This window comes from Bubalus bubalis, chromosome 3 (assembly GCF_019923935.1).
Source record: "Bubalus bubalis isolate 160015118507 breed Murrah chromosome 3, NDDB_SH_1, whole genome shotgun sequence".
NCBI lineage: Eukaryota > Metazoa > Chordata > Mammalia > Artiodactyla > Bovidae > Bubalus > Bubalus bubalis.
The window spans coordinates 23,078,957-23,095,038 of NC_059159.1; the positions used below are offsets into that span (position 1 = coordinate 23,078,957).

General features: G+C 57.3%; 1 protein-coding gene across 1 annotated transcript; it reads left to right on the forward strand.

The window, feature by feature from the left end:
• Positions 1-10,231: 10,231 nt before the first annotated feature.
• Positions 10,232-14,480, forward strand: NEUROD2 (neuronal differentiation 2). The gene is made up of 2 exons (XM_006068554.4): positions 10,232-10,585; positions 11,716-14,480. The coding sequence occupies exon 2, from the start codon at positions 11,721-11,723 to the stop codon at positions 12,867-12,869; it is 1,149 nt and encodes a 382-aa protein (XP_006068616.2). The 5' UTR covers positions 10,232-10,585; positions 11,716-11,720; the 3' UTR covers positions 12,870-14,480.
• Positions 14,481-16,082: the final 1,602 nt, after the last annotated feature.

The following is a 16,082-nucleotide window of genomic DNA, read 5'->3' on the forward strand; positions in this document are numbered from 1 at the left end:
TCCACTTCCTCAATGTTCCCACCTCTGACCTCCCCCTAGACCCTGGCTTGGGCTCAATCAGGAGGCACAACCGTCTGCCTCCCTGAGTCAATGGTCCTATGAAGCCGCCAGCCCCCTCCCTGTGCTGAGGTCCTGACTACCTCCCAGAAAAAAAGAAGGGTCCCAGGGGCCCACTCAAGCCTAGGACTGCTCTGCCAGGGTGCCAGCTGGTGCCCATGGGGGTGGGGCAGCAGCTTGATCGTGGAAAGGAAAAGTTGGAGGTACCCCCAGCCTTGGTGGCCCCCATCAGAGGACGAAACAAGATTAGGGCACCCAAGACATCCTAGAGGCTTTCTCCCCCTGGGGATCCACTGGGGTGACAGCTTGGCTTGGCCTGCCCGTGCCTTAGTTTACTCGGCCATCCTGGAGATGGAGTCTTCATTTCTGTTTTCCTGGGGCCCCAAAGGCCTTGGCATTGGCCTCTCACAGCTCTTTGCCCTCTTTCCTTTCTTAAAGCAGCCAAGCTCAGCCTCCTCCTCCTCCTCCTTCTTGCCCGGATTCTCTCCTTAGAAAGCACCCAGGAGTACCCTTAGCCGGGAGGGGAGGAGAAAAGCCACCCCGGTGCCGGGGACCGCCTCCGCAGGGTGCAGGGCTGCACCTGCGGAACTGCCCAGGGCCGGGGTCGCCCCGCGCTCCGTGCCCCGTGCCCCTTCTCGCCGCCACTGGCCCTTTAAGAGCCTCTCCGCGCGCTGCCGTCCCGGATCAGCCAGAGAGACCATTAAAATTTTATGCAGAATGAAAATGGGCCAGGTCTCCAGCTTCCTCGCTCCCATCCAATGATTTATTACTCGCAAATACCACAGAACTAATTAGTATAGTAATTAATTAATACGCATTTGCATATTTGCATGTGCAATTAGTGCAGTGGAGTGATTACTGGGAGAATGAGGGGCCCCGGATTGTCAGATGTGAGGGGGAAGTGGCCTGGAAAAGAGTTAGTGGGAATGAACTTTGTAGGGAGCGCGAAGGCGGGGAGGGAGAGGGAGGCGAGCCGGGCGAGGCGGGGGGACGCCGGGGCGCTGGGCCACCTCTCGGGGCGCGGAACGGCCGCGCGGGGCAGCGCGGGGTCCCGGCCCGCCCGCGGCCACCGGACGCCGGTCGAGGGTCGCGACCTGGGCGCCCCCCGCCCCGCCCGCGGCCCCGCCCCGCCCCCGCCGCGTGGCATGGCTCCAAGCGCGCGCCTGATTGTTATGCATTGTGTTTCTTGTTGCGAGCGGAGCCGGGCGGAATGGGGCTGGCACAAGCTGTTTCCCTGCCACGCGGCGGTGGCACCTTAAAGGGGCAGAGTCCTCTTCCCGCAGCCGCCCGCTGCCGCCTCCGCCCACCCCACCTCCCAGCTGCCCGTCTGACCCCTTTCCCGGAGACGACTGGCGGCCGGAGCCGGGCTCGAGGCGAGAGGGCGCGTGCCGAGACCTCCCAGGAGGTGACGCGGCCCCACGGGGTTCGGGGCGCGTGCCGAGGGAGCCCGGCGGCGGTAGGGCAGGCTGTGAGCCGGGAACCGGCAGCCGGGGCGCTCCAGATCCTCTGCTGGGCACGCGGCGCGGGTGATGAGGAGAGATCCGGGAGAAAGCTGGAGTGAGAAGGACAAGGAGGAGTGCCAGGAGCTTCCTCCTAAGACACCGCTTCGCTTCCAGTCCTCACAAAGATTCTGTGCTGCAGGGCTCCTTATTCCCATTTTACAGAGGGAAAAAGAATGACCTGGCAGGTGGCTAGTGATCAAGCTGTAAACCTGGGGTTCCAGCTGGTCTGTCCATCCCAAGTGCTCAAGTTGGAGCTAAGGCCAGAGGAAAGAACTGACATTTCCCCAGGGGGCATCAGGGAGGGCTTCCTGGTGAAGGAACCATCTCACCAAACCTGCAAAGGTGAGGAGGGCACCTCCTAAAGGAGCTGAAGAAACAGGGATACTGGATGGATAAACCCCATGTTTGATGTGACTGCACCTTTCAGTGTTCAGAGGGAGCCCCCTCACCCCCAACCACCACCACCACCTACCCATGAATAGAACTGCAGAGACCCAGGCAGGGACACTGGCTCCCATTATGTGGGGGCCTGGACAAAAGGCACACCCTTGGCACTGTATCTTCCAAGGGCACCCTCCTTTCCCTCTCTGCTGTAGAGTCTACTGGTTCCATGTGCTAAGTCACTTCAGTCGTGCCTGACTTTGTGGCGACCCTGTGAACGGTACCCCTCCAGGCTCCTCTGCCCATGGGATTCTCCAGGCAAGGATACTGGAGTGGGTTTCCATGGCCTCCTCCAGGGGATCTCGTCTCATGTCTCCTGCAGCGGCAGGCAGCTTCTTTACCACTAGTGCCACCTGGAAAGCCCACTGGTCCCACAGTGTAGAGATAACCTGGGTTTCAGAGAAAGGAAGACTGTATGTAAAAGTGAGTAAGCGGCTGGACTCAGTCAGACAGAGCTTGGTTCCAATCCGGGCTCTGCCACTTACTAGCTATGTGACTTTGGCACAGTAGCCTTAACCTCTCTGTGCTTCAGCGTCTTATCTTCAAGTGGAGTTAACAGTCATCCCACATCTGAGGTCATGGTGAGAATGAAATAAGATTGTGTGTGAGTGAAGCCAGGGCCCAGCACCGGTAACTCTACCGCTGTCATCTCATTATTATGGATTATGAAATATTTCATTATTACAGAGAGCTCTGAAGCCCGAGGGACAGCAGGACCCGCAAGAGGTAATCAGGTCCTCATTTCTAGTCTCAGCTCTGTCCCCACTTGTGTGACACCAGGCAGGTTGCATCCCCTCTTTGGGATGTGGGGTTTTTTTTTATCTGTAAGGTGGGGCATTGGGCCACAAGGCTCCTACCCCTCAACTGTTCCCTTCCTTCCCCATGCCCCCTGACTCTTCAGGGTACTGAACTAAGGAAGTAACAGCTAAGTCGCATTCACACTGTCCTGGGCTCCAGTTTCCCAGGGACTAAACCAGGAGGTTAAATTATGACCTCCTGCCCTGCTGGCCCTGCTCTCTATGTGCACCCTCCATGCATGGCTTTTTGAGGCTGCCCTCCTGGGAGCACAGCACCACTGCAGCTGTGGGTCATCTGTGCCCACTGGCAGCCTCAGGTGCCACCATGCACCAACGCTGGGCTCAGGCATCTGAGAACTTTCCAGTGCCCGGCTCCCAGGCATCCCCAACCCAGCTCCCTGGTGGTTCTGATGTCCAGGGGAGGAAATCAGGACATGCCCAAGTCATGGGCAAGTTCATAGCAGAGCCCGCCTGGAGGAAAGAGAGCCTGGGACGCACACTGTCCTGTGCTCTTCCCGCTGCCCTGCACTGCCCCATTGGGTGCCCTCCATCCGCTGTCAGTCAGGACTTAACCACCCCCCATCAGTGCAGAGAGAGGCAGCAGGTGGGCACGTGGCACGATTCCCATTTTACAGATGAGGAAGCAGAAGTTACATGATTTGATCAAGGCTGAGACCCTGCTAAGTCTGGCGCTCTTTTGACTACCTTGAGCTCCCTCTTCGTCTGACTGCCTTTCTCTGCAGGCCGGACCCATAGAGGGGCAGGGGCAGGGGGGCAGGACATCACAACTGCTCACGTGGAAAAGTGACAAGAAAAGCAGAGCAAAGATGTGCTGATGAACAGAACTTCAGGAACAAAGTTTTTTTTTTTTTTTCTTAAATACAGTTGATCAGGGGCTTGAGGCCAAACCAGCCATACCTGGATGGGGCAGTTGCCGAGGCAGCACTTCCACACCTGTTTGTTCATTTGATGCTCAGCAGGCATCTTATTGTAATGATCACGCCCATTTTACAGAGGGGAAGGCTGAAGTTCTATGTCCGTGCTGGGGTTGGGGGGAGACTGAGGGGAAAGGAAGAGGAGCTTCCCATGGGCCGGTGTCCTGCCCTGGCTCCAGCATTCAGTTTCTGGGCAATGAGGGGACAGGCCTTTGTTGCCACAAACACTTATTGAGGATATCATGGGTGTTAGGCCCTTTACTAGTTACTGCCTACCAGGTGAGAGAGACCTGTGTGGCAAAGGTCATGGCCTGCACTTCCCTGTCATCATCATTTAGTTGCTGAGTTGTGTCTGACTCTTTACCATCCCAAGGACTGTAGCCCACCAGGCTCCTCTGTCCATGGGATTCTCCAGGAAAGAATACTGGAGTGGGTTTCCATTTCCTTCTCCAGTGGATCTTCCTGACCCAGGGATCGAACCGGTGTCTCCTGCATTGGCAGGCATATTCTTAACCGCTGAGCCACCAGGGAAGCCCGTGCCTCCCTAGAGGTGTGCAAAAGGCATTAGTGGAGTCAGAGGAGGTCATCTAACCCAGAGAGGCTTCCTGGAGGAGGTGATGCTTAGGCTTAAAAGGTGAAGAAAGTGGAGGGTGCTCCAGGCAGAGGGGACAGCCTGAGCAAGCTCACAGGTAGGAGGCTGGTGAAAGCTGGAGGAGCTTAGAGTGGCTGAGGAGCAGAGTTCAAGGCAGGGACAAACATACAGAGAGAACTGCACAGCAACCAGATCCAGTTGTCCCTAAGGAACAAGGCCTGATCCTAGGGGTGATGGGAGCCACTGAAGGTGCCCGACGAGGGGAATACCACATTCAGATTTGACTTTTCCATAGAATGGGCAGGATGAACACCCCCAGTCCTTCTGAGGAAGCCAGAGGAGCAAGGGCCTGTGGGAAGTCAGAACTTTCCAGGGAGGAGAGGCTGAGCCAGACCCACAAAAGAGGGTTGAGGTAGTAGGGGTGGCTTTGGGGAGCAGCATCAGCAAAGAAGAAACGGCAGTGGGAGTGGGACAACTCAGTGGTGTCCTGGGACCTCAGCTCCTGTTCCTGTGGCAAGTTGCCTTTACCCCATGCAAGGAAGGTGTGGGGTAGGACAAGGGGTAGGAGAGGGGCTCTGAGCTTGCTGAGAGATATGAGGCCCAAGAAGGGGGGCTGCTGCTGGGCAGGAATCCCCCAGGAGGTGGAGGCAGTGAGGGACCTCATGTGGCCTGAGTCTGAGCTTCATGCCCAGGGAATGGGGGGCCAGCACCCCCAGACTCAGCCTCCGTACACAGAGCCCCTCTCTGAGAACCACTCAAAGGAAAACCTGTGACCCAAACCCCCATCCCAAGTCCTCCTCCCCAGACTGAAATTTGTGCAGAAGGCAGGAGGAGGAGTCTGTGGGCTCCAGGCTTGACCTGCGACCTTAGAACTTACTGCTTTAGGAGATTCTCTGGAGAAAGGCTTCAGTACCCCCAAACCCTCTAAGTCAGTTAGGCATTAATACAAGGAGCATTTATTGAACACCAACTCTATACAACCTGTGTGAAGCCCCAGACTACTGAGATATAAGGTAAGTAGCCACCACAGTCAAGTCAGGGAGACATGGGTGAATGGTTTGTCCTAACAGTGAGTGGTAAATACTGAAGTTGCCAGGAAGAGATCCAGGAAGACATCCAGGAAGAGGTGTCCAAGCAGGCCCACTCTTGGTGAGGAATGAGAATGAATTTGAAGAAAAAAGAGACTCAGAGACTAGAGCCCATTAGGGAAGGAGCTCTTTTCAAAACAAAACAGGGCCCAGAAGCCAGAAGGCAAAAGTTATGGGGCACAAGTCACTGTACTTTTGGAGCAAGGGAACAATCCTGCGGGGGCTGGCTTTGCAGGAGGGCTAGTGGGTCTCCTCAGGGCCCTCTGTCCCAGATTAGGGAGGTGTGCAGCAGGGGTCCGACTCAGGACTTTCAGATCAGGGCTGGGGCTGTAGGCAGGTGCCCACCTATCTTTGGGTGGGGCCTGGGCCCAGCGCGGGAGCCCAGGGTGCAGGCAAAGGAAGTCAGAGAAAATCCTAGTGGTGAGCTGGAGGTCAGCACAGGAGGTCAGCACGGAGGATGGGGGCTCCACCTCACTGGTCCTCCCCCGCCCCCTCCCCGGTGGCACCACAAGGCACGCAGCCGCATATCGCCCGTGCCAGCCCTCACCTCCCGGCAACGTCGCCGCATTCTCAGCCACGCCATCTGGCGTGCCCGCCGCTCCCCAGAACACTGCGGCGGGTGGGGGGAGGGGGCAGGTGCCCACCCCAGAGCCAGGAAGAAGCGGCAGGTTCCCCTCCCCCACGTCCTGTCAGACTGGAGGTGGACAGGGGGCTGGGAGGGGGCGGCAGGCTCTGCGGGCCTCAGGACCAAGGGGAGAGTCATCGCGTGGGCAGTGCCAGCCTGCCCCCTCCCCTGCCGCCTTCCCCACAGCACACTCAGTGCCAGGAGCACGGGCCCTCCGAGGATCCCCGCATTCCTGCCCTTCACCTCAAATCAGAGCCAGGGGGAGAAGAGCAGACTGCCCCTCCTCGTGCTGCTCCGGCCCTCACTCTTCACCTGCCAGACCACCTCCGCCTGGGAGGCCCCCGGAGATGGAGTGAAATGGCCGAGGGGAATGGACACCTGGACGCTAACCCACTTGCTCCCCACGGTTTGGCCCTTCGGTGGGAAATCAAGTCCCCTTCCCCAGCACACTTGCCCCCACCAGTCTTATTTGGGGCATGGTGATGTTGGTGGCAAGTGTCTGGCTAGGTGTCCTTCTGGCTGTCTGAATGGAATGGAGGTTTACAGATTTATGTGTGTTTTTTTTTTTTTTTTTTGGTGTAGCAGGGGGCGTAATGAGAGCAGCTTTATAAAACATTCTCCAGTCCTCTGAGCAAGAATCCCTAGACTGCTCAGGAATGACCTATCCCCTCCGGCTCTCTCCCCTCTACACCCCCAAGGCCCCACCCACCCTCAACCCAGGACCTACGCCTGCACAAAATGGCCGCCACCCCTCTGAGGCAGCCATTTTAGGTGCCCAGACAGTGGCCTCCCCTGGGATGGGGCTATGTCTCCATGGGAACCTCAGACCCTCAGCTCCCGGCTCCCTGGATGGGGGTGGGTAGCAGAAATGGGAATCTTCCAGGCCTGCCTGAGATGCCTACCCTTCCGCTTTCCCTCTCAGAGACCCAGAGGGGACCAGGCCCCTCACCAACTCCCTTCCCCCAATGCCAGGGGGAGGAACAGATGGCATCTCTGGGTGTCCTTCTTCTTCCATCTCCTTCCTTCCATTTCTGGCTCTTTCTGTCTCTCTATCACCGCATCTCTGCGTCTCTGGGTGCACAGAGAGGAGCACGGGCGTCCCTGTCTGTTCATGCTTGTTCCTGTGTATGTGGACACGTGTGTTTTATACCTCTTTCAAGCTCATGTCTAAGGCGGGCCCATCCCACACCTCCCTCTGTTCCAATTTTCCCCTGTTTTTTATTGTATCTTCTAAAAAAAAAGTTGAAATGTGTCGAGTGAGAAAAACTTGTTCCATTTTTCTGAAGGAAGAAAAGACAGGGGCAGCAAACAGACTGAGAGGCATGAAGTTTCCCACCCCCAGGCACGGCCCCCAACCCCTCAGGCCTCATTCTCCTGGGGTGGGCTGAGGCCATTCCTGAAAGGAGATAGGGGAGGGATGGAAGCCCTCCAAAGGGCTCCGCTGCAGTAGAAAGCAGAGCTGGTAGGGGCCTGTGAGGCTTAACCCAGGCCTCAGTGTCCAAAGGAGAGGGCAGGGGGTATCTTTCAACCCCAAGGAAGCACTAATTCACGCACTCATCCATTCATTCACCCATTAATTCAACGAAAACTCAGTTCCCATGTAGACAAAGCATTCTGAATATGTATGTATCAGGGGGTATGTACAAGAAATTATTAGTGCAAAGCATATTACCGTTTACAAAGTGCTTGAAGGAAAAGGAGAGCTGGCATTTACTGAAGGTGCACTCTATTGCTAGCCCCGTGCTCAACTCAATACACCCGTTATCCCATTTCGTGCTAACAACAGCCCTATGAAGTGTAGCATAATTGTCCCCATTTTACAGATGGGGAAATCAAGACTGAGAGCTGTTACATAACTTGTTCAAGGCATTCAGTATTCTTTAGGGATGGTAAGTAGGGCTGGCCAGGAATCAGAGCCCAAAGCATATGCATGGAATCAAAATACCATATGACTGGGGGACTCAAGAAGGGCCATGTGTCTGGATTGAAGACCCCCAGCCTCAGTGAAGAGACAGGAAAGCCTTTGAGGCTGTGCCCAGAAGTGGACAGGGGCCTGGCCAGCACTGCCAAATCTCTGCCCCACCTGAGGTCTATCCTTTGGCCCCCCTCTGCCATGTCCAGAGTGCCCCCAGATCATGTGCCTTCCCAGGACCAGGATGTATGAACGGAGGAAGACTTAACATTGGCTTCTCATCCTTGGGGCTCCCTGAGGCAGACTGTGGGACTATGGAAGGAGCACTGGGTTGGGAGTCAAGTCCCTGGGTTCTAGATCAAGTTCTGTGCTCCACTGCATGGTCCTGGGCAAGTCAGTCCCCCAGTATGGGCCTCAGTATAAGGACACTTGGATTCCCTGGTGGCTCAGACAGTAAAGAATCCGCCTGCAATGCAGGAGATCTGAGTTCAGTCCCTGGGTCAGGAAGATCGCCTGGAGGAGGGAATTGCAACCCACTCCAGTATTCTTGCCTGGGAAATCCCATGGACAGAGGAGCCCGGCAGGCTACAGTCCAGCAATCCAAAGAGTCGGACTCAACTGAGTGACTAACACTTTCACTTTCACAGAAGGATGCTTTGAGGTGCTTCTGGTACCTGGTCAAGCCTCTGAGCCTCACACAGCGGCAGCCCCTTTCTCCCAAGGCCTCCTCAGCCACCGCGTACGCCTCTGTTTAGAACCTAATTCATTCTACCAGACACCGAATCAGTGTCTTCCCAGCCCAAGACCCCTTCTTGAAGTCCTAGAAGGAGAAAAGTGTTCCTGTGCAGACTGAGAACAAGACCCCTGCCTTTGCACCACCCAGTGCTTGGTTGCCATCAAAGTGAGTGTGGTCAAGTATAATTGAAGTTGTCTTAGCATATGGAAGCTGGAGGATGGGGAAGGATAGGAAATGTGGGTCTGAAACACACTAGGAAAGCCTGAATAAAGGTGTAGAGAGGGTCTCTCAACACCTGATTGTGACTGCCTGCTTACACACATGACTCTATCTGAGTAGGGGTGTGCATCCATTTTTTGTACACAGAGTGAGGAACAGGTGTGTGTGTGCATGTGTGTGTGTGTGTACGTGTGTGTGTACGTGTGTGTGTACGTGTGTGTGTGTGAGAAAAGCTTCCTCCCTCAATCCATGCATCTGTGTCTGGCCCAGGGAGAGGGTTGAAGGGTGAGCTTTAAGATAAAACAGCAATTTCCTACTTTCCTCACCAAGGCACCTGTCTGACCTACCTCCCCCTGGTCACTGGGGGACTGCTGGAGTTCACTTCTCTACTTTCAGGATTTTTTGAAGGGGGAGGGGAATGCTTGCATCTCCTCCAGGAACTTGAGGCAATTCTCAGCCCAGCCCCCTCCTCCCTCAAACAACCAAGTCAGAGGCCAGGAGAGAGAGAGACTGGTGGGACAGGCTACTTGTCTCGCATGGGGAGGGTAGGTGGGGCTGGGAATTGGGGGGCGAGGAGGGAGAGGTTTCTGGGTTAGGAATCCAGACCCAACCCTCTCCCCCACCCCCAGACGGTGGGTACATAGTCTTATCCCAGAGGCTGCTTTCCATCCAGATCCCAACCTACATGTGCTCCCAAACACCCAAGAAAATCTTTCCCATCGGCTGACTCCACAGATACACACACATGTCCCCACAGACACACACACACACACACACACGCCCATGCAGAGGCACAGACATCCAGGCAAGTCTTTCCTTTTCTCTGTCTTTCCCTTGGTTTGAATTTCGTTCAGCCACATATGTTGTGTGTGCATGAGGGTGGGTGGGGGAGGGGCAGACAGGGATGAGGGATGGCACGGTGCCAACATCTACCTATGGGGCTTAGGCCAGGGACGCCCCCCACACCCACCCCGGGAAGAGGCCTCAGCTGTCCCTTTGTGGTCAAGGGGATCCTCCTGGGGGGGTGTGGGGGCAAGCATAGAGGTCCTCTCTCCAGACCCTAGGTTCTGGTTCCTGACCCACCTTTGGGGGCCTGCAAGGAAAGAAATGGACAGAGCAGGGCCCTGGAGGGAGCATAGAATTGGGAACATCAAAACCCCCCAATTTCCAACCTTGCCACCCCATTGTTCCCATGTGGGGGACTCTATATCCTAGGGGGGCAACTCCTCCTACCTCCCTCTCAGTCCCTGCTTTCCCTGCGTTGGGCGGGGACGGGAGGGCGGCAGAGATATTTATTTATTTCCTTTATTTATTTAATTTTTTTTTTTTTTTTTGGAGTAGAGAGTGACAGATGGCGGCGGGTCCCGGGGGAGCCGGCTCTCCCCCAATGCAGACGCATGCCAATCACCGTCTCTCATGTGATAGCTGCTGCCCGTGACGTGCCAAGCCCATATGGCCTGGCATAGAGGCTGGTACCCCGCCTGGTAGAGATGCCACACTCGCTCCGCGGTTCGCATGGCGCTCTGAAGACGCCGGCGCCTGCCGCCTTGAGGAGCCGCTGCCCCCGCTCCCTGAAGATGGGGGAACAATGAAATAAGCGAGAAGATTCCTCTTCTCCCCCCTCTCTCTCTTGCCCCCCTCCCCCCCCTCCCCTCCCCTCTCCCCTTGACTCCTCTCCGAGGTAAGTTGTCCGAAAGGGAGCTAGATCTGACCCGCTGGTTGGGGGGGTGGGCAGCTTCTTCGGCCGACAGGACGGTCCCCAAATCCCCCCTTCCTGGGATGATGCCCCCTCATGGGGTGGGCATCGGAGGAGCCCCGGGTTTCCTCTCGCTTAAGGGGCTGCAGCTCAGGGGGCTGCGGAGGGAGGCGTCTCTGCCCGCCTTGGGCTTGGGGAGGAGGGGGAAGCAGGGTCATGGGGGGCGTGAAGAGCCTGAGATGGGAACCCCCCATGGTTGTCCCGGAGGAACCTTCGACCTTTCCCTACCACCGGAAAAAGAGAAAGAGAGAAGCAAACAAACAAATTTGGATTTTTTTTTTCCTATCAATCCCGAAATACAACGAGATCTGAAGAGACGTGTGGGAGGGAGGCAGTTTAAAGGGGGGAAGGGGGTCCCCGACCGCAGGGGAGACGGACGGGGCTCGCTTCTCTCCGTCTCCTCCCCACGCCCGGGTTTCTCAGTCCTCGCCGCCCCGAGCCGGCTCTGGGAGCTGGGGACGCCGGGCTAGAGGAAACGATCCTCCCGCCTCTGGAATTGGGGCTGCGGGGGTGGGGGCCGAGCCGAGGGCGGCGCGCGGCCAAGTTGCAAATTGGATTAGGGAGCGTGGGGGTGAGAGCCACGGGAGGGTGAGGGAGCAGGGCGGAGGGGCCCGGGCCGCCGGAGCCGCCGAGCGGGGCAGCTGTCCCCACCGGCGGCCGCCCAGCCTTCCTCCAATGCCGGGAGAGAACAGGCTTTCCGGGCGATCGTGCCGCCTCCCCCGGCGAAGAGATCTGCTCCCTAAAGCCTCAGCTCCGTCCCCAACCACACCCGGAGATGACCCGGCGCGGGGAGCGGCCCCTCGTTCAGGCGAGGGGTGGAGCCGGGGCCCAGCGCTGGGGAAAGGGCCTGGGCCGAGATCCCGGGCGCGGGGCCGGGGAAGGGCTGGGCAGGCTCGGGGTGGGGCAGGCGGAGGAAGTGGGCATCCAGGGCCCCCCGGGCAGGAACCCGCACTGGACTCGGGGGTGGAGGCGGATGGAGGGGGCGCGGCATGAACCCAGCGCGCCCCTAACTCTGTGTTCTCTGTCTCCCCTTCCCGCCCGCCGGGCGTCCTCAGGCACCATGCTGACCCGCCTGTTCAGCGAGCCCGGTCTCCTCTCGGACGTGCCCAAGTTCGCCAGCTGGGGCGACGGCGACGACGACGAGCCGAGGAGCGACAAGGGCGACGCACCACCGCCACCTCCGCCTCAGCCGGGGCCCGGGGCTCCGGGGCCCGCCCGGGCCGGCAAGCCCGTCCCTCTCCGTTCCGACGAAGTGCCGGAGGCCGCGCTGGCCGAGGTCAAGGAGGAAGGCGAGCTGGGGGGCGAGGAGGAGGAGGAAGAGGAGGAAGAGGAAGGGCTGGACGAGGCCGAGGGCGAGCGGCCCAAGAAGCGCGGGCCCAAGAAGCGCAAGATGACCAAGGCGCGCCTGGAGCGCTCCAAGCTGCGGCGGCAGAAGGCGAACGCGCGGGAGCGCAACCGCATGCACGACCTGAACGCGGCGCTGGACAACCTGCGGAAGGTGGTGCCCTGCTACTCCAAGACCCAGAAGTTGTCCAAGATCGAGACGCTGCGCCTCGCCAAGAACTACATCTGGGCGCTCTCGGAGATCCTGCGCTCGGGCAAACGGCCCGATCTGGTGTCCTACGTGCAGACGCTGTGCAAGGGCCTGTCGCAGCCCACCACCAACCTGGTGGCCGGCTGCCTGCAGCTCAACTCGCGCAACTTCCTCACCGAGCAGGGCGCCGACGGCACGGGCCGCTTCCACGGCTCGGGCGGTCCGTTCGCCATGCACCCCTACCCGTACCCGTGCTCGCGCCTGGCGGGCGCACAGTGCCAGGCGGCGGGCGGCCTGGGCAGCGGCGCGGCGCACGCCCTGCGGACCCACGGCTACTGCGCCGCCTATGAGACGCTGTACGCGGCGGCGGGCGGCGGCGGCGCGAGCCCGGACTACAACAGCTCCGAGTACGAGGGCCCGCTCAGCCCCCCGCTCTGCCTCAATGGCAACTTCTCGCTCAAGCAGGACTCGTCGCCCGACCACGAGAAGAGCTACCATTACTCTATGCACTACTCGGCGCTGCCCGGCTCGCGGCCCACGGGCCACGGGCTGGTCTTTGGTTCGTCGGCTGTGCGCGGGGGCGTCCACTCGGAGAATCTCTTATCATACGATATGCACCTTCACCACGACCGGGGCCCCATGTACGAGGAGCTCAATGCGTTTTTCCATAACTGAGACCTCGCGCCTGCCCCTTCCTTTTTTTTTTTTTTTTTTTTTGCCTTTGCCCGCATCCCTGCTCCCAACCTCTCCACCCACCCAGCGCAGGGGCACCCCCACCTACCCCGGCGCGGGGTGCGGGGAGCGGGCAGTCGGTTCTGCCGCTCTCCTGGGCAGCGCGGTCCTCTTATCTGTGGGTGCCCGTCCTAGGGGCCTCGCTTCCCCCAGGGGACTCGGCTTCTCTCTCCCCAAGGGGTTCTCTCCTCCTCTTTCCCAGGGAGTACTTCTACAGGGACCCTCTTCGGGCACTCTCTGGAGACCCCTCCCCCATTCCCAATTCCTGCACTGTCTCCTCTGCCCCTTTCCCCCTGCAGGCCCAAAGGCTTTGGTAAGGGGGGCAGCTGAGTTGTGGTATACTGTTTTCCTCCTATTATTATTATTATTGAAACAGTCACCGAGCTGCTGAGGAGCCGGGTGCCCCCTCTTTCTTGAAAAGGGCATAAGCCTGGGCTCCAAGCCTGGACCTGGAAGCCCTCATCCCCAACCCCTAGTCTCAGCGTTTTGTGGTTTTAATTTTGGCGGGAGGGAACGTGGATTGAGAGGAAAGAGAGAGGCCAAGATAATTTGTAACTAGAGTCCATTCCCCCCTTTTTCCTTTTTTAAACAAACATACATACAAAAAAAAAAAAAAATCTGAGGCGACGGAGGCCGAACGCAGAGTCCGGATTAGAAAAAAACGCAGTAAGAACTTTTAGAAGCAATAAAAGGCAAAAAATACTACTACCAATAATAAAAAGACACAAATATCTATGCAAGGAGGTTCTGACTGAGCCTAGCGGCCCGGCCCGGCCCCGGGATGCCCCTCCGGGCCCGCGGGCCGCGCCGCCCAAGCGCGGATCTGTGCACTTTGGTGAAGTGGGGGCCGGCGCTGCCCCCTCCCCTCCCCAGGTTCTTACAATCAGAGACTCCGAGATTTGGGGCCCCAGTGCCACTGCCCTCCCCCGCCCCGTCCCCGTTGTGCGTCATGCTGTTTTTTAAAAATCTGTTTCCAAATTTGTATGGAATGGCAAATTGTTGGGGGGTCGGTTTGGGGAGGGAGGGTTTGCATGAAAGACACACACGCACACCACACCGCACGCACACGCAGGCCCAGAGCTGGCGTCGGGGGGCAGAGGGAGGAGAGCTCGCCGCCCCCGAGCCCCGCTCAGCAACTCCATCCCTTCCCGGGACAAGGGTGGAGACCCAGACCTGAAGGCAGCCCCGCCTCTGCCCGACCTTGCCTCTTTGGGCCTCAGGCGCCCGGCGATTTCCGGTGGCTGGAGAGGGAGTTTTTGTCCTAGGCATCCTCTTGGCTCTGGCTGACAGGTGGGCAGGGAGAGGGCTGAGGACTCCTTCTGGAGGTTTCCCAAAATAAAAGGGGCAAAAGGAGAACCTCTCCCCTCCGGAGGCAGGAGATCAGACATCCAAACACACGATGCAAAAATGCAAACCCACAGGCGAAACACCCACACACTCACACGGAATTTTACCTTCCTCCTGTAGCGAAGATGAAACTCCCGTCGGACACCCGAAGTGCATTGCGTGTTTCTGTTCAGTTTAATGACGATTAATAAATATTTATGTAAATGAGATGCAAAGCCGGACCGGTTTTTCACGGTGGCCTCGTTTCATTCCGGGCATTGAGCTGGGATTCAGCGTGATGAAAAAAACAGAGTCAATGACTGTGTGGTGGCCAGGTAGAGGAACCCTGGAAATTCCTGGGTAGGATTCCCACACTACAAACCCCCTCACACCCACCCACTGGGCACTGAAACAGCTGCACTTGCTGCCCCTCACAGACCTTACACAGACTCACACACGCCCCCAGCACAAAGCATTGCGCTAATCTCATTACACTCCTTCAGTTCCCCAACATGCACACGCACCTCTTTTGAAAACAAAATATCTTTTCATCACTGAAAAATAACTAAGATGAGAGCAGTCAGTCATTTTACAATCCTTTGCCCACTGTTGCAAAAAAAAAAAACAAAAACAAAAACACGAGTGTGTAGAAATCAAGAGACAACCATTTGAGCCAGATAGGGATGCTTTTAAATAGAAAAAGTATCAGGTTATGAGGATGAAATATTAATGGAAGAAGTCTTTCCAGTCTTAAATTTAAAACTTCAGTGGACTCCAGGGAATCAGCCATTTTCAGCCTCAAGAATATTGAAATTTGTAGAGGTGTTGATGAAGTTGATGGAACACCCCCAGAGTTCTGTGAGGGGGCCTGAGTCTAGGAGCCCACCAGGTAGATAGAGTGGAGCTTGACATAGCCACTAGCTTCCCCTGACCAGACAGCAAGAAGCCTTCTGATCCACAGGGGGACAACCCCCTTCCTGCCTGGTGCTGCTCCGGGTAGAAGGAAGCCCTCAGGCAGACGGCCCAAGCCACTTCCTCTTCTCAGGCAAGGTAACCTCAGGGTTCTCTTTCTCTGAGCCTTAGGAGCAGAGGCTGCTCTGAACTGACTTCCTCCGCAAAGAACAGCATCCCCCACTCCAATCCAGACACCAGTGCTCACTGGACTATTTAGAGAGGGGTCTAAGTCCCAAACACCGGCCATCCCAAAGCCTGAACACACTTAGGAGTGCCACAACGGGACTGTTTCTGACTCTGCTTATTTAAGTTATTTTTTCAAAAACACTTCTCGTTTTAGAGCTGAAATGGAGGTTGTAGTGTTGAGTTTGGGGCTTGAAGTCAGGCACACTGAGGCTTTTAAAGGTTGGCCCCAAGACCCCAAAATAAAAGCACCCTGACAAAGGAGGAAAGGGAAGGCGCTTGAAGGACTCAGTAGGCGCGAAAGGGTCCATCGGATTATACTCTCTGACCTTGAGCTCCGCGGCTCCCCTAAAAGACCAACCCAGTAGAGACCTTGTCCTCCTTCCTCCACCCCGAGAAGGCTGGAGGTGGAGCTGGGACCGGGCCGGGAGCTGTCCACTCCCGGGTGCTGACTCCCGTCCAGCCTCTCGCCTGTCCTGCCCCAGAGGGAGGCCGAGCTTCCCTGGCCCCGGGGAGCGCCGCACAGCGTGAGGCCCCTTCCCAACACCCAGTCTGCTGGAATTCTTTCCAGAATTCTCCCACAGTTTTTGGAGAATTTCATTGGAATCCTTTTAAAATTTCACCTCCTTCTCTGGAATTCTCATAGGATTACTTCTCTAGCGTGAGATTTAGAACTGGGCCTTTCTTTCTGAG